General features: G+C 48.2%; 1 protein-coding gene across 1 annotated transcript in view; it reads right to left on the reverse strand.

Annotated features, from left to right (window-relative positions):
* The window catches only part of SEMA5B (semaphorin 5B), a 114,538-nt gene that overhangs the window by 18,968 nt on the left and 77,200 nt on the right, over positions 1–18,370 (reverse strand). Inside the window, exons 3-4 of the mRNA XM_058555924.1 lie at positions 15,145–15,244; positions 10,432–10,477 (exon numbers count right to left, since the gene is read on the reverse strand). Of these exons, the coding sequence (XP_058411907.1) occupies positions 10,432–10,477; positions 15,145–15,244 (146 nt within the window). The remainder of the gene's footprint in view (positions 1–10,431; positions 10,478–15,144; positions 15,245–18,370) is intronic.

An 18,370-nucleotide genomic window follows, 5' to 3' on the forward strand; every position in this document is an offset into this window, starting at 1 on the left:
TGGGCACGCAGCTTTCACTCGGGGACCCAGAGGACATTACCATGTTTCTAAGTGCCCAGGGCATTAGGAGAGGGCTCTCCCCACCCAGCATCCCCCTTCCCTTCATCTCTTCTTTCTCTCCTCTGACATCCCTTCCAGCCTCTGAAGAGCAGCGGGAGAGAGGAGTGGTACCCTCCACATCCAGGCAGCGTCAGTAGCCCTAATGGGTGGCTCATTTTCTGTTTCTGGGTGACATGTATAAACATGAACTGCCTACCTGTCCTGGGAGGGGGAGCCCTTGGCAAGCAGCTCTCCCATCCAAATGGGAAAAAAAAAAAAAAAAAACACACACCTGCTTTTAATTTCTAACAAAGTTCCTTCAGGCTGTGAAGTCACTGCCTGCAGAGCTCCAGAGGCTGGAGCCGTGGGAGGTGAAGAAGGGCACTGGGAGAGGGAACGGGAGGGCCACTCTCTGCTTTCCAGCCTGCAGCCCACCCACAGCCCAGAGACGGCTGCTTTGAGGGCCAGAGGGAGGGCTGACTTCTGCAGACCCTGGATGCAGAAGCGAGGTCATGAGTTTGGTCACGCCTCCATCAGACGTACAGCAGGCTGGACTCAGCCTGCCACGCCAGGCCTGGAGCTCAGGCCTCTGCTCCCAGACCTTGGAGAAGGGCAAATGGCCCCTGGCATCTGGCCACAGAGCTACAGGGTTCCTCTGGACAGAAACAATGGAGCCATTGTCGTACTCAGGACCCCATCAGCTCCCAGGCTGAGCCTGATGTGAGAGGAAAGAGGGACATAAACAAGCAACCTCAGGGCCTCTGGGGCCAGAAAAGAGCAACGACCCACAAACACTGCAGATGTCTGGGCCTAAAGCTCCTAACAGTGGGAGGCTGCGGGGGGAGTGTGTAGGCAAAGGGGCCTTGCTGGGGCCTTGGGGTCCCTGAGCACAGGGGCACTTTGAAGGGATCAGCCTTGTTCCTAAGGGGGTGGGAATCCCCTTGGGTGGGGGGCAAGTGTGTACAATTAAAAGGAGTTAGGTAAAGTCACACTGAGCTGAACACGGGGACAGCCACTGTCAGGGACTTGACACCTCTCCTCCCTTTGGTCCTCACCACAGCCAGTGAAACACATAGCTTTCTGCTCATTTTACAGGTGAGAAAAATGAAGCTCAGAGAGGTTGAGCAATTTGCCCAAGGTCACAAAACTAGTGGGCAACAAACCCAAGACGCAAACCCAGACAACTGACAGCAGAGCTAAGCTCTCTTTGTTACATCCCGCAGCCTCTCACAGTGAACGGATGTCTTAAACCAAAAGTTAGAACGTATGGCCTGAAAAGAAGATGTATATTTACAATGATAACAGCACAGAATGGGCTTGTTTGAATCATTTTGTTTATTTTTATTTTAAAAATTATTTTTATCAAAGTAATGGTGTACAGAGTTGAAAAAGCTAAATAGTATGAAAAAAATCATTATATTAAAAAAAGCCAGCAACCCACTCCTCCCACACCCCAACCCCATTTCCCAAGGACAACTACTTTCAGCTCTTTTAGCTGTTTCTCTATATATGGTTTTTAGTCCAATTTTTCAAAAATATATATCAATCTCAGATTCTGACTTTCTGTCACGGAGGTGAAGATTTTTCCCACTCACCCATCCCCCTTCTCTCCCACCCCAAAGCACACACGTTTCTCCTGTCCCTACCCTCCCGTTATAATTATGTAATATTAATGGTTTATTATTTTAATATAATTATTTAATATTTTAAATTAAAATCAACATTGGTATTTACATTATTATGAATATGTAAAAATTGTTCATAGTACCCCAGATTTCACTGAATGGAAGACACCATCAATTGTAATATGAACCACTAAGAAAGAAAATAGGCTGCCAATCAAACATTTATTGCTTAAATTTTAAATGTAAACTTATTGAAAATGCTCTTATTTAGACATACATTTCTTATCATATATCAATCTTGTGCATACAGAAAAGAAAAATGTAAGCAAAGTTACTTAAGCATTCTTAAACCTTCTTTGAATTCTGAGTTCATCTCTTGCAAATCACTTTCCTATTCAGAGTTGTCAGTGCTCATTTTTTGTTGTTTTGTTTGTTTGCTTGTTTTAGAGTATCATTTTTGAGCCACCCAGGGTGTCAGTGATGCAACAATTCTTATAGAGTATTCCACTCTGGTCTCCAGAATTTCCTTCCAAGCTACTGATCCCATTCTGCAAGTATGGATGCTGGCACTTTCTTGATCTTGCCAGAAGGTGTGCAGAGGTTTTCTGACAAACCAGGAATCATATTCCCTCCTCATTCGATCCTAAAATGGTTTGTGGACTGAAATGTTAATGGGTTGCTGTTGTGGGGTCAGAACCCAGGAATAATGACCAAGTTCACGTCTGCAGAGGCAACGACAGCTCCATCAGGACTGCAGTCTGGCCGACAGTGACTGTAAGATTCTTCCACAGAAAGACGTGGCCTGATTTCAGACTCATTAAAATGTGGAAATGTGTATCTCAGAATCAATGAAATAGGCCTATTCTGATGAGTTTTCCTTTCTTGACCATCTTTTTGTTTTTCCCAGACTGAATAATTGTCTTGATTTTCTTCATTTGTTTGTTTTGCAATGTAACTATCACTAATTTTTCCCAAATGCCCAACAAGTGTTATAAATCCTGCTCAGTATCATTTGCTAACTGTCCACACAAATGGTTCAGATAATCTGTTGTTCCCATCCTCTTCCTCCTGCCCCAGCATGGACTATTGTTCTTGAGGCCTGTTGTGCTTGGCTGTTGACTTGGGACTTACCTTCTCTCCTCTCCTCTTTGCTAAATCTCATGTTTCCCTCTTTCTTGATTGACTTGTTTATTCTGGTAGAACACATCCCCAGCATCTTCCTAAGAAAAGGAACATGGTAGATCAATTTTTAAAAGTTTTTGCATGTCTGATCCATTCTGTCTTCATACTTGATTGATAGTTTTGATAGAGAATTCTAGATTGATAATAATTTTCACTCAGAATTTTAAAGGCATTTATTCCTCCATTGTCTTCTAGATTCCCATGTTGCCATTCAGAAGTCTGATGAGACTCTTATTCCTCATCCTTTGTAGTGGCCATTTTCTTTTTCTTTTTTTCTTTAAGTTCTAGAAACTTGAGGATCTTCTCTTTAATAGCAGTATCCTGAATTCCACACTGACGTGCCTTAGTGCACGTCTCTTGGGAACCCAGTCAGCCCCCTCAGTGTGAAGACTCGTCCTCTGTTTTGGCAAGTTTTCTTATGTTATTTCATCCTTAATTTCTTCCTCACCTTTTCCTCTGTTCTCTCTCTCTTTTTTTTTTTTGTGAGGAAGATCAGCTCTGAGCTAACATCCATGCTAATCCTCCTCTTTTTGCTGAGGAAGACGGGCTCTGAGCTAACATCTATTGCCAATCCTCCTGCTTTTTTTTCCCCCAAAGCCCCAGTAGATAGTTGTATGTCTAGTTGCACATCCTTCTAGTTGCTGTATGTGGGACGTGGCCTCAGCATGGCCAGACAAGCGGTGCGTCGGTGCGCGCCCGGGATCCGAACTCCGGCCACCAGTAGCAGAGCGCGTACACTTAACCGCTAAGCCACGGGGCCAGCCCTCTGTTCTCTTTTTAGTAACTCTTATTATTAATCCAACACACTATTGGCTCTTATGTATTGCTCCTCTAGTTTTCTGATATATCTCCTCTATTTTTCATTTCTTGTTTTTTGTCGTTCTAATTTCTGGGAGATTTTTCTTCAACTTTATCTATTTCTTCATTTCAATTTTTATTTCCTCAATCATATTTTTAATTTTCATATTTTTAATTTATTGCTTTGTAAATAAAAATATTTTTATATCTCAGAAGATACTAATCAGTTTTTTCTAAATAATTTTTAAAAATATGTTCTTGTTTTTCTTGTGTGGTCCCTGTTCCTTACAGTTTCCTTCATTCTATTTGCTTATTTGTTTTGGTCTTTCTCTTTCACTTTAGAGGGTTTCTGCAAATGTCTGGTGATTTTTGGCTATTTGTGCATATTTTTTAAAAAGTCACTAACCATTTTCCACTGAAAAGAACCAGGGCTTCTTAGAGAAATGGCTGATTCCGTCTGGGCAGAAAATGTACCAAGTGAGCCTGGAACACCTCGTCACACCAAATAGCAAGGATGCAATCAAAGACAAGGGTCCACTCAGAGGACCCCAGGGCCAACTTGAAGAGGCCCCCTACTGGCAAAAGATGGGATAGTCATGCAAGACAATGCAATGGACTGAAACACATAATGTTTAAGGCCATGAGTCTGTAATGATAATAATAATAAAAGAATAAAATTAATTGATCATCATCGACAGATACTAGCAAACCAGCATATTATTTGAAAACTGGTAAATAAAGACAGCATATCCAATATTTATCTATATGACTTTACTATATGACTGCATCAGTGGGTAACCAGAGGATAGAAGTTTCTTTTTGTAGAAGTAGTCCAGCTAATATATTTTAACACCTAAGAATTAATGGATCTAGGAAACGATCATCAGTGGCTGCTAACATCAAAAAAGTAGAGAAAATCAGATACCAAGTATCTCCTAAAGAAAGTACACAATAACACCTATGAAGTAATCTTGTTGGAATCTAAATTGAATGAAGTCTTTAGATCTAACAATCAATTTACAGATGATACAGGGAATAGAAGAGCATGTTAAGTTATACCATCTAGATTGCAATCAGCAAAATCCAGACTGTGGGAGACTCTATAGGTTTCTTCAATAAATAAATTGCACAGAGAGAAAGAAGGGAAACATTGTTTAGAAGGAGCTTAAAAGACATAGCAACAAATTGTAAAGTATAGTCCTTATTTGGATCATGACTCAAACAACGAAAACTACTTAAAAATTTTATAAGACAATTGGGGAAACTTAAACATTGATTGGATATTTAGTGATACAAAATTGTTAATTTTGGGTTGCTTTTTTATATAAAAAATAATCTTTATTATTTAGACATGCATACTGAAATATTTATGATGGCAAGATATGTCTGAGATTTGCTTCAAAATGATTCAGGGCAGAGAAGTGGAGGATATAGATGAAACAAGATTGACCATGAGCTGGTAATTGTTAAGCTTTTAAGTTGCTATTGAGGACATTACGTTCATTGTATTATTCTCTCTACTTTTGTGCGTATCAAATTTTACATAAAAAACTGTATTTGTTTGTTTGTTTGCTTTAAGAGTAAAGTACTAAACAGCTAATTGGGTACTAAACTCCATGGGTAGGGCTTTTATAGACTGGTGGGCTTCTCTTAGGGTGCCAGAGGAGGTGCCTTTTTCACTGGGAGACCCCTCTATGTCATATTCTAGAAGTTTGGTCTCTGGAGCCATTGAGTTTCTCCAGCAAGGACTCCTCCAATCTCCTGCCTGGGAGTAGGGCAGGGGGCATCCAGAAAGTAGACTTTCATATGATCTGTTTGTTCTAGTCCCACACCCCATTAGTTCTCTTTACCTTTCCTGCAATCCCCTCACCAGCTGGGTCTCTGGAGAAAGGGTCTTAGTCTCCTTTGTTGGGGGAGGGGTAAGATGGAGGAACAGAGTGCTGTGTAGGATGGAATAGGAGACTTGGGTTCCAATCTCTCAATTTAGAGAATTTCAACCATTCCTCCCCTTTAGCCTTGTACATCATCCTCACATTCCACAATACCTGACACCCCAATTTATGAGCCCTTCTGGGGAGCTGGCTTGCTTCTCTGCCTTATCTCCCTCTATAAACTGTTCTGCTCTGCTAAGTCAATTATGATTGCTCCATCCACTTTCCATCTCCCCAGAATGCGTTTAATCTCTTCTCCACTGATGTCTGTTTTGTTCTCTCTGTCATTGTGGATCTGTACCTTTTAAAGTTTCTCACTGTCCTTTTAGTGGGGTTTTGTGAAGGAGTGGAGATAGACGTGTATGATCAATCTGCCTCGCATAATGCTTTAAACTAGGACTGTCCCATAAATTCCAGAATGGCAATCTCTAGTAACAGAGTAACTGCATGGTTTTCTGCTACGGGAGAGAGCAGGTGAGACAGCCAGGAACTGGATAAACTTCTGTAGACTCAGCAACTCCCCTGGACACCAGAGACAATGGCTGAACATTAAAACATCTTCTGAGCATTGAGTCCACCCCTCAGCAGAGTTTAGATTTCCAACAACCCTAGAGCTGCCAAGACTCTAGCTTGGAGAATGTGGAGATAGCGAGAAGAGAGCTCAGAAATCGCTCTCACCGTCTGTCTAGGCCCAAACAAAGCCCCATATGCATCCTGATGTGTGTGTGCGAATGGTCTCCCTTTCTGCACTTGGAGGACATCTGGCAGCCCAAGATCATAAATCCATTGCAATTAGGCCTCCAGCCACATCATGCCCTGGAACTGCTCTGACAAAGGTCACTCATGAGCTCCTCATTGCGAATCCAAGTCAGCACATCATACAGCAGCACCCCCCCTACCCCCCGCACTGCTGACCGCTTGCCACCTTTTCTTTCCCAAAACCCGTCTATTAAGTTACATTGATAAATAACCATCACAGGTGAGCTCATTTGACTTCCCCTCCTTCTCTGCAAGCATGTGCAAGTGCATACACACACACACACACACACACACACTCACACTGCCCTCTCTGCTGCTACCTGCCTCTCTCCTCCTTTCAGTGCTTGGAGAATTGGGAAGGCGGCTGGATATTTCGACATTCCTTAAGGAATAGTAGTTTACATAAATTGCTTAATAGGGCTTAGGTACTTAGAAGTCCTTTTAACGGACACTGGTGTACATAAACTGTTTGCATTTAGATTTTTCTTTAAGGGATGATGTTAATTATTTAAACTATCAATAAAGCATTGCATTTTAAATTTGGTTAAATCATACCCTGGGGCTATGTGGGAGCACCAGTTGGCTGTAAGGGAGAGTTACAATCCTGCATACCCCCAGGGCAGTATGGAGCTAAGGGAAGCTGGGCTGGGGGGCCTTGGCCCTGCCTCCTCTTATTGCAAAGCGATGCAGCTCATTTTAGCACTTGGCTGCTGGGAGCCACTTGTGATAACGGATGCTGAAGACTGAAAGCTTGTAAGTGGAGACCCGAAGCCCCAACAGCACAGTGGCGGAGTGTGCTGAAGTCAGGCTTTTACAGTTAAAAGTCAGGGCTTTCTCACTGGGCCAGACAACAGACCAGGGGACCAGAGGCCGAGGTCTGCCGCAGCCTAGTCAAGAGGATGTTGGACGGCTCACTCCAACTTCTCTCTCGGTCTCTCCCCTCTGTGGCCACATGGTAGCCCCAATGGTGGGGACATGGACAGGAAATGTATTTATTTCTCTCCTTAGTTCTGTCACAGAGAATCAAGTCTGAACTCCTGAGGTCAGGCCAAAAGAGACACTCTGGGAAGGTGGTAAAACCAATTCCTTGCACTTGTGACTGGTTTGCAGGGCCCTTCAGAGAACCCCCTGAAGCTGAGACCCTGTCCAAAGCACGACTTATGGGGCTGGCATAAGATTTTTCCGATGGCTGAGACCAGATCAACGTGGAGCTGCATGAATCAGACGCCGAGACTCATCAAACAGCCAGAGAGTCCTAACATCCGATAAGATACGGGACCTAACATCGGATAAGGTATGGGACCCAACATCTGATAAGATATGGGACCCAACATTGGATAAGCTATGGGGCCCAACGTCTGATAAGTTATGGGACCTAACACCGGATAAGGTATGGGGCCTAACATCTGATAAGGTGTGGGACCCAGACCTGCAGGCCAGCTGTCAGGGACGTCTAGGGAAGCCAAACAAGTTGGGCATCATCTACAGAAAAGACCTCTTGACACCCTAGAGCAGCATTTGGCTGCACATTGGAATCACCAGGGAGCTGTTAAAATCCCAGTGCCTGGCTGTACCCCAGACCAATTAAGTCAGAATCTGAGAGTGGGACCCAGGCATCAGTATTTTTTAAAGATCCCCTGTTGATTCTAGTGGGCAGCTAAAGGAGAACCACTGCCTAGAGTCACGCTAGCTACATTCCCAACCTGAGTGATGCTACCCAGCTCTGCAAGCCAGAAACCTAGATGGACCCCTGTGGTCCGAGCCTTCGATAAGCCCACCAGGGCTCCAAGGCTCACCTTCATACAGAAGACAATGTGCCTGGTGCTCCCTGGAGCTGTGTGATGCTGTGACCCTGTGTGATTCTGCCGCCTGAAGATCTCTTTCTCTGTCTTCTCTCCATCCCCACTCCACTGCATTAAGTCACTCTGGCCATCACTCACCTGGACTATTGCAGTTGTCTCCTAATTGGCTCCTCCACTAATCGATTCTCTGCACTGGGCCAGGTGATCTAAACACCAAATCTGTCCATGCCACATCCCTGTTTGAAACTCTATAATGAGCCCTCATTGCCTTCAAAATAAAATATGGACCCCTCTGCTCAGCAATGAAGATGGGCCTCTCTCTCTTCCCGGGCCTCATCTCCCACCTTTATGCCACTCACACTCTGTGATCCCACCACACTGGGCCCCTCGGTGCTCCATACTATTTCACACCTCTGCCTCCTCCCTAACTGCCTGGCAAACCTCCATCCTTAAAGCTCCAGCCCTAGGGCAGCTCTCTGGGAAGGCTTTGCAGACCCTGCAGAGCCCAGTGGGTTCCTCATGCCTCTGGGCCACCACTGCACCCCCACGCCCCACCTCCCTGCGTGCTTCCCGCAGTCCTGCCATTATTCCTGTGCATCACTCTCTCTTTCCCCTCTTTGGACACTTCACCGCTCCCAGAAAACCTTCATTTGCAGACCACAGGAACCGAATAGAAAGCCACCTACCTGAGCTCAGGGCAGGCCCCCTGGACCCACTTCCTCCCACCCACTTTGATCCCCCTCTACACTGGCTGCTCCCAGGCCCTGACCTGCTGGGTTTGGTATCTTGGCTTCATTTTCTGTGGGTACCAATTGGAAACTAGACTCTGGACGGGCTGCTCGTGACTGAGCTGGCAGGCCATGGGATGCTGCCTCTGGGGACTTCCTCCGCCTTGCTCCAGCGCAGGCCCCAGGAACATGTCACACTGTTCCCACCCAGGAAAGGGAATCATTTGTGATCTCTTATGTGCTTGTTCCTTGAGGCAAGGGACAGCCTGATTCACCTGTGGATCTCAAATGCCTAGTACCATGCCTAGGACTGGACCTGGCCTTTAGTAGGTAATCAATAAATGTTTATTGTGTGGGTGGGTGGATGGATGGATGGCAGGTTGGCTGGTAGGAGTATGGACAGTAGGATGGAAGGAGTGATAAATGGATGAATGGCATTTCCTTTCAATTTGCCCTGGTTCCGCCTGCCTCCCTTCTGATGGTCATGCCTTTTCTGCTCCCTTATACTTCCCCTCTGGCAACCAGCTGCAATGGCCCCTGGGGGTGTAGACCCAGGTGCAGCTAGAAGAAGCCAGACTGGAATGTACATCAGCTCACCAAGGAGGTCTCCCCTTCTCCCACTGCCCTTCATAGTGAAACCCTATACCAAACAGCCCAGTACCAGACTAACTCCCTGTACGTTCTGTAATTAGGTTATACGATCACCCATCATCTCTTCCTGGCTACGCAGTACTGTGAGCTTCGGAGGTCGGAGACTCTGCTTGTCTCATAGCCCCTCCACCCCCTGCTCAGTTCTGGTACACAGTAAGTGCTCAATGAATGCTTGATCACTGGGAGACCAGCAAGCTCCCTAGACACAAGAACTGAGGCTCTCCCCTCATTGAAGAAGAGATGACCTTCCTTTCCCTAGAATGTTCAGCCTCTGCAGAGATGGTTTGGCATCTGTTTCTCAATCTGGGATAAATGTTCTGGATCAAGGAGTCCCATTAAAATGCCTCCCAGAGCACTTAGGGAATTACACTTAGGGAGTCCTTCTCACCAGCAGATAATAAATCAATCAGCTCAGTGAAAATGCTGAGATAGACGGGATCACATAGGGCAGGCTGAGAAAGGAACCAGGGACACCCTTGCCCTTAAGGCCCAAACTCAGAGACCCTCCTATGGATTTAGGCGCTGGACTTAGAATGGCCAACCGTTCCAGTTTGCTCAGTCCTGTCCCAGTTTTAGCACTGAAAGTCCTGCATCCCGGGACCCCTCGGTCCCAGGCAAACAGGGACAGCGGGTCACCCGCGCTCTGGTGCTCTTTTTCTCCCTCCTCAGCAGCACCTCTGCACAGTGCGGGAGCCCTGTGTGTGCCTCCACATTTACGTGGCCGCACTCCCTCTTCCAACCATCTTCCCAGCAGTTGCCTCGATGGCCACTGTGAGTCCACGGCCAGTGCAAAGAGCTTGGGGCTCCCACTTCAACCCTAGGGGCTGAATTCTGAATCTTGCTTCTTGTGCTGCCAGCTCAGCTCCCAAATACCACGGAAATTACAGGAAGGGGAAAGGAAGGGAAGCAAATGTACCTGAAGGAGGGAGACATTGGCAAGGCTGAGTCTGAAGAGGTAGTTCCTGTGAAAACAGAAATGGAAATCGTCAGTCAAGCTGGTTCTGCCGGCAGGTCCCCAGGAAGCAGCTTCCTGGCTCCTGCCTCATGGGTGCCAGAACTGGGTGCCGACGGCAGACAGCCTACGGTGGGCGGGCCCCCAGGGAGGGCTTTATCTCCATTAGCTCATTAATCCTCACAGCAACCCCAGGAGTAGAGAGAAAGAACTCCATTTTACAGATGAGGAAACAGGTTGGGTAAATGGCCCAAGTCAGAGAGATAGGAAGTGAAGGAGCTGGGATTAAAACCCAGACTTGTCAACTCTGGAAGCCCAGAAGTCCTGCTCCCTTTACATCCTGGCAGGCCCAGAAGGAACCCTGCCCACCACCTTTCCCAGCCATGGAGCCCATTTCTGTTCTACTTAAAGCCTCATGGAGCTCTTGCGGGGACCGAGACAGGCCATCTTCCTCCATCCGTCACCTACCACCCTGAACCACTCTCCACAAACAGGCCAGCCGTCCCTCCTGGCTCCACACCTAAGGGCCCTGGAGTCCTGTCTGCTTTCTCATCTCCTGCAGTCCCTCCTGTATTCAATGACTCTGGATATGACCTTTCCACGGCCATCTCCCTGAACCACCCTGCCTCCTCTTGCCAAAATTGCCCCTCTGCCAACTCACGATTCCTCTCCTCTACTGTCCAGCCTGCACAGGCTGCCAGACTCATCTTCCTCAAACACCATTTTCATCATATCAGCCTGATGCTCAAAAACCTTATATAATGAAGCTTATGTCCACACAAAAACCTGCGCACAAATGTTTATAGCAACTTTATTCATAATTGCCAAAACTTGGAAGCAACCAAGATATCTTTCAATAGGTCAACGGATACATAAACTGTGGTACATCCAAGATAATGAATATTAATCAGAGTTAAAAAGAAATGAGCTGTCAAGCCATGAGAAGACAAGGAGGAAGCTTAAATGCATATTACTAAGTCAAAGAAGCCAATTTGAAAAGGCTACAGACTATATGATTCCAATTATATGACGTTCTGGAAAAGGCAAAACTATGGAGACAGTAAAAGCATCAGTGGTTGCCAGGGGATGGGGCGGGGAGGGAGGGATGATTAGGTGGAGCACAGAGGATTTTCAGGGCAACGAAATTATTCTGTAAGATAATGTAATGGTGGATACATGTCATTATACATTTATCCAAATCCACAGAATATATACCAACAAGAGTGAACCCTAATGTAAACTATAGACTTTGGGTGATAATGATGTGTCAATGTAAGTTCATCAGTTGTCACAAATGTACCACTCAGGTGAGGGATGTTGATGGTGGAGGGAGGCTATGCATGTGTAGGGGCAGGGAGTTTATGGGAAATCTCTGTATCTTCCCATCAAGTTTGCTGTGAACCTAACACTGCTCTAATAATAAAGTCTTAATTTAAAAATGCCTCTTAAATAATAATAATGATGATGATACTACTACTATGAATATCGGCCACTCACAGTGTCAGGCACTGCTGACATTGCTTTGCCTGGACCCTGGAGCCACAAGGCCACTATGCATGGACTCGGAGGGTGGCAGAACCACTGGGTCAGAGTGCCACATGAAAGCGCAGGTTCACAGAGTAGAGCCTGCACCAGAGACAGGGAGAATTACAGCTCAGCCACTTGCTGGGGGCCTTCTGAGAGCCTCAGTGTCTGCATCTGTAAAATGAAGAAACCCATGCCTGTCTTATTTCACAGGGCGTGGAGACAGGGGAATGGTGTGATGCACGTTAAAAGGCTCTATTAATGTCAAGCAGATGTAAAGTCTTGGTTTTCCCTAAGAATTTTCTTTCCTTCTTACATCTTCTTTTGGCCATTCTTCTTTTGGTTCCTGAAGTTTTGGGGAAAAACTGCTTTAGAAAGTTCTGACCTACCTCAGCTGTGCTGAGAAAAGAAATGAAGGGAAAGCTTGTAGAGTGGGCCAGAAAGAGGAGAGGCCCTGCTGGATGAATCCAGGCCTGAAGGAGACACCTCAGACGGTGACTTCTCTCCCCCAGCTCTGGCTCCAGGCCCAGGCCTCACTTAGCTTCTTTGCTCCCAGGGCTGGGCAGCCTCACCAGTGACCTTGGCTCCAGGCCTCTGCTGTCCCTCCCCAGCCCCCTGCCCTGCCTTGCCCCTCCCTAGCGCTCTAGTAGGGTTTCCCCACCCCTACCCTCCTGGCCTAGGGACAGACGGTCTCCGGTTTATGTTCTAGGCTCTGCCCCAGCTGTCTGCTCAGGTAACACAGGCATCTGCTCATAGCTTTAAAAAATTAGGGGAAACATTGCATCATTTTATTCATTTTTATCCCATCAAAAACCATTCATCACAACATCGCAGTCTATTCTTCTGGGAGATGAGAACAGAGAGGGATCTCTGTAGCCTGACCCGCCCTAAATCCCTTAGGGAACAAGGCAGGGTATAACTGAATAAAAAATCTCCCCAGCCTGAATTCTAGAGGCCCAGGGGGTGGGAAAGAAGGGGAAAAAAATGTCAGGCAGAAGAGAAGGAGGAAGGAAAGTGACTGAGAGAAAGGGGGAGAAGAAAAAAGAGGAGGACCCACTTCGTTTGCTGTCGGGGTATAGGGACCAAGCCCACAGCTGACTGTCCGCCTGTTCTCTGAGGGCAGAGCCAGGCTCAGGGGACCCAGGAAAAGGTGTGCTTCCCCCGCTCCATGTGGGGGAAGGAGGGGATGGAAAGAGCAGTGGGACCTCAGGCAGCTCACTTAACCCTTCTGAGCTCCAGTTTCTTGGTCCACACAATGAGGACAATCACAAAATCCACTTGCTGGGTGATTGTGAAAATTGGACGGTTTATTACACGCCTGATTCACTATGTGTTTTAAATGCTTTACTACAATCTGGTACATAACAGAGTGCTTGACACATGGCAGGCGCAGAATGAACGACAGCTTTCAAAATGCTCCCACAGGCTTCAGAGAGAGGCATCAGGAGTTTAACAAGTGCATGTGTGAAACGGGTGGGGTCTGAGGAAGGGGGAAGGACTCTGCCAGTGTCAGCCTCCTGATTGCAATCTTGTACTATCCTCGTGCAAGATGTTACCATTGGGGAAGACTGAGTGAAGGGCGTACAGACAGGATCTCTCTGTATTATTTCTGACAACTGCATGTAAATCTCTGATTATCTCCAAATAAGAAGTAAAATAATTATTCTCTTTGCTGGGAAAATAAAGTCCACACTCTTGTATACTTGCCTATGTACAGACTCCCTCTGGGAGGACACACAAACTCACCGCAGGGCATGCCTCCAGGGAGGGGTCCTGCTTGGTGGTGGGGGTGGCCCCGTATACTCTTTTGTACCTTCTGAGTGTTATACCATAACACATCTCACCAATGCAAAATAATTCATTAATTTCAAAATAGAAAAAGAAAAAGAACATGTGTTCAGCCCCAGCTTGCTAAGAGCCCTGTCAGGTTGGCAGCACAGAGACTGCAACCCCGACTTTACAGATGGGGAAACTGAGGCTCGCGGGTCAAGATCACCCAGGACAAGAACACAGCCCATCTGGTCCTAGGCCAGAGCCCTGGCCTTTTCCTATGGCAAATGAGGGGGTGGGACACTCAGGACAGCCCAGAGGTCAGGGATGGTCAGCGACATAGTGTAGCCTGGAGGTGCCCATCCCAGGGGCCACCCTCCCCCATACCCAGACCTGCTGAATCAGGACCTCTGGGGTGGAGAGCTGCTGAACAACACCAGTGCAGTCGGAGGGGATAACACGGACTGGCAGACAAAACTCTAGCCCTGGGGTTGGGAGACCTGGGTTCTTGTCCCCATACTCTGTTGTCATCTTGCTATGTGGCTTTGGGAAGGTCACTTTCCCCTCTCCTGTCCCCTGCCCCTTCATGTTTAAATTGAGGGAGTTGGATTAGACCAGCAGTGCATCCTGCTTACCTGGAGGGCTTGCTAAAATGCAGGTCGCAGGGCTCCACTCCCAGCCTTTCTCAGAAGGTCTGGGGTGGAGCCCAAGAACTTGCATTTCGAACAAGTTCCCAGACGCTGCTGGTGCTGCTGGGCCAGGGACAACTGGAGTCAACCATCTCTAAGCTCTCTTTCCCACCAGAGCTGACGGTCTATGATTTTGTGAGAATCATCTCCACCTACTCCACCCCATAAAGTCTCCACAAGTCCTCCCGAGAGCATATTATCCTGTGAGTGCTGGACCAGGACAGTGGGGCTAACGGAGACCAGGCAACAGGGAAGTGAGGTCCTTCGTAAAAGAAGCATGAGGCCGGTGTCCTAAGTCCCAGGTGCAGGTGGACAGCCGGCCAGCAGGGGGCTCCTGGGCACTTCTCTGCATGGAGCTCCTAAGAGGACGCCAACTAGGCAGGTCCTGGCAGCATGGCAGGGACAGGGGTAGGAGGTGGCTAGTGCCTAGGTGTTCCTGCTCTCAATAACTGCCAGCCACTAAGGGGTGTGGCTTGCTGAGATCTGGAGGCCTAGAGGTCACTTCCCCCCTCCCCCTCCCCTGAAATGCTTCCCCCTCTGGGGGACAGCCATTCAGACATAGAGAAGGCTTGGCAGAGAGGAACAGGGGCCCGGGATGAGGGTCTGCCCCAGGTGGGCTCGTCCCCAGTAATGTTCCCTCCACCCAATTCAAAGCACCCCTACTCCTGGCCCCAACCCTCCTGCACCTCATTACCTAGCTCCCACGATGAGCTGGTTCCTGGAGGGATCCAGAGCGAGCTGGGAGAAATCTCGGGCTCCAGGGAAGGTGAAATTAGAGACCCATGGCTTCAGATCTGGTGGAAGAAGAGACAACCACTCCGTTACTATTGGACCAGAGTCTCCCAGATGTGCCAGCATCAGACCCGAGTATGGAAGAGGCAGGGGGCGCCATGGAGACCTGGGTGCCACCTGCCCACTGGCAGTGGGAGTGTTGTCACTGTTCCCGCTGTGTTCCCTAGCTCAGAGAAGGGCCCCACCCACCCCCTAGCTGCCCAAAGGGAAACCCGTAATCATCCTTGACTCCCCCAGACCAGCCACAGTGGCAAATCCCGTCTGTTCTACCTCCACATTGTTTCTGAAGTCCACCCCTCTTGCCCTCTGCACCCCATCCCCCGTCCAAGCTACCATCATCCCTTTCCTGCACTGGTGCTGACAGCATCCTAACTGGCCTGGCTTCTACTCCTCCTCCTCCAGTCCACTTCCCACAAGGCAACCAGAGTGATCTTTCTAAAATGCAAATCTGGTTATGTCACTTTCCAGCTAGAGCCCTTAAATAGCTCCCAGTTGCCCCCAGGAAAAGTCGCAACTCCTGTGAAGTCCTTCGGGTTCTGGACCCACTGTCCTCCCAAGCCGAATGCCTGGCACATTAATTATTTAGTGATCCACTGGAAGATTGCTGCTTCACCTTTACATCCCCCCTCAAACTCTCCACCCCAGCCACACTAAACTAGGACACTGTGCACTTTGTCAGATCTATCCCACAAGAGCCCGCAAACCTTTGCACTTCTGTTCTCTCTCCATGGAATAGTTCCTGGTCACCTCCATCTCCACCCTGCCTCCTCTAAGAAGCCTTCTCTGACTCCCCCAAGCCAGGCTGAGGGGCTCCTACAGACTTCTACTTCACTACCATCAAAGCCCCCATTTTGCTGGGTGTCGAGCCCAGTGGTTTGCCCTGGGGGACAAGTAAGATCTTGGTTCTTGGATCTCTAGGCTCTGCTCAGCACCTGGAAGTATTTGAATGAATGTATGAATAATCCTCAACTCCCATCTCTACAAGAATCGAGTTTTCAGACAAGGCTCCATGGAGGTGGGAGAAACAGAGGGTGGGTGGTCAGTGTCCATCCCTGTCCCCAAGGAAGGATCTTCCCAGACAAGGCCAAAGCCTTTCATGGGGATTGGGAGGGCAGACAGATCTCACAGCCCTCTGGATGGATGGGTAGTGGTCTGGGGAGGGGATACCTGGGGAACAGTGCCCAGATGACTTTCCCTCCCCCTAGAGACCCACTTCTCCCATCTTGGTCCACAGCCCCTAATAGCTCTCCCTCAGGCCCTGCCTCATGGACGGGAGGGAACTGACCAGTGACGAGAGAGTGGTGGGGCATAGGAACTTTCATGCCAACGGCGGTAAGGATGTGGGGCTGTGCTTTCTCCCCATAGTGCATTAGCGACTGGCTCATAGAAGGCCCAGAGGAGAGTGTGTGTGTGTGTGTGTGTGTGCATGTGTGTGGGTGTGTGTGTGTAATCCAAGGGAAACAAATCATTGCTCATTATCCCTCCACTACAGAGTAAAAGCAGCCCTTCATTTCTGCACGACATGCAAACACTTAATCGCTCCCTGGAGAACTGGAGGTTTTGCGAGTTGGATGTTTTTCAGAAAACTGTGATATGCACGATTAAAAAGAAGAAGAAAGAAATTCTGCAGCAAAATGAAGCAAACACCTTGGGTCAGCTTCTGCCCTCAGCAGGTGACTATAGGTTGGAAAGGATTATCAGGAAGTTGTAATGGCATTTGGGCATTGGATTGGATCGGCATAAGAAGTGGATCTGGAGTTGGGTAGGCTGGGTTTTTAGCTGACCTCAGGGCCACTCTCAAAAATCCTGGTAGGACACGATACTACCTTAGAGACTAAGCCAAGGGTCTTCCTCCTCCAGGAAGCCTTCCTGGATTATTACCTCTCCACCCTGATCTTATTTTGTTCCACATTCTCTCTACCCTTTCTGTTCCATTCACATTGTAGGTTTTTGTCACTCTGAATGTGCTCAAGTCTATTTTCTGTGGTGGGGGGGGCAGCACAGGGAGCGTGAGGAGTTTGCCTGTCCCCATGAGACTGGGTGCTCCCCAACAGCAGCAACCAGGTCATACTTTAATTCCCTTGTTCCCTTCCAACAGGAGTATTCCAGATGCAGGCAGCTGAACAGGGGGAGACGCGGCATGACTGGTCTGCGGCAAACCAGGAGAAACTCCATCTGGGGGCTCCTGGGCTCAGTCTTCAGTCAGGCCCTTTCTTGGGGAGAGGGGAGAGGAAGAGGAAGCAGGGCAGGAGCCGGGGTACAATGGGAAGTGGGGGGGAGTGGAGGGCGGTGGCCCCTTCCAGTTTCTGTCCCTCTCCCCCAGCCCTGAAGGGACTGACAAGGGCGGGGGGAAAGAGAGGCCGGCGGGCGCAGCACGGTGATCCTGGGGGAGCCGGCTTGGGAAGGGCGCCCGCCTCCTCTTATTAAACAGGCAAAGAGGACCAGAGGGAAGGCTGTCTTTAAAACACCGAGCACGTTCCGATCTCCGTGTGCAGCGAAGGATTCGGACGGCGACTTTAAGAGAAAAATGACATTCTCCATGACGCGCCTGTGATTTTAATTATAGTCAATTCGATTACTCACATTGTGGATTAACCACTGCCAGGGTTAACTCCATACTGGCCTCTCTCTGCCGCCTAGAAAGGTAGTGCTGTAGCAACAGGAATAACTTGCGGGCCAAAGAGAAACACAGGTGGGCCCCCTTTAAAGAAACCCATAGGAGAAAATGTCACCTTACCAAACAGAAGACCATCTGTCAGATTCTGCATCTGGCAGCTCCTCGGGGGCATTTAGGGGTTATTCACAGATCACTCAGGTGTCAGGGGAGAGAGAAACTCACAGCTATAGGGTTGGAAGCTGGCTGCTCAGTCAGAAAAAAACTGTAACATCTGAGGGGACCCCGGGGGCTGGGGGTTGGTGCTGAGCTGGATTATGGCGACTTCTCTGGACACAGCATAACCCAGCATGAACTGAGGCCCTAGTGTGCGCTCAGCAGTGCTAAAGGGCGTAGAGACGCCTGAGGACCAGTCCTGGCACAGGACCAACTGTGCTGGGGGACCAATGGGAGCAACGTTTAAGGAACAAGAGATACTTGAGTACTCAAAGGAACTGGTTCCCTCTGAGGCCCC

This window comes from Diceros bicornis, chromosome 15, assembly GCF_020826845.1.
Source record: "Diceros bicornis minor isolate mBicDic1 chromosome 15, mDicBic1.mat.cur, whole genome shotgun sequence".
In the NCBI taxonomy this organism is placed as follows: domain Eukaryota; kingdom Metazoa; phylum Chordata; class Mammalia; order Perissodactyla; family Rhinocerotidae; genus Diceros; species Diceros bicornis.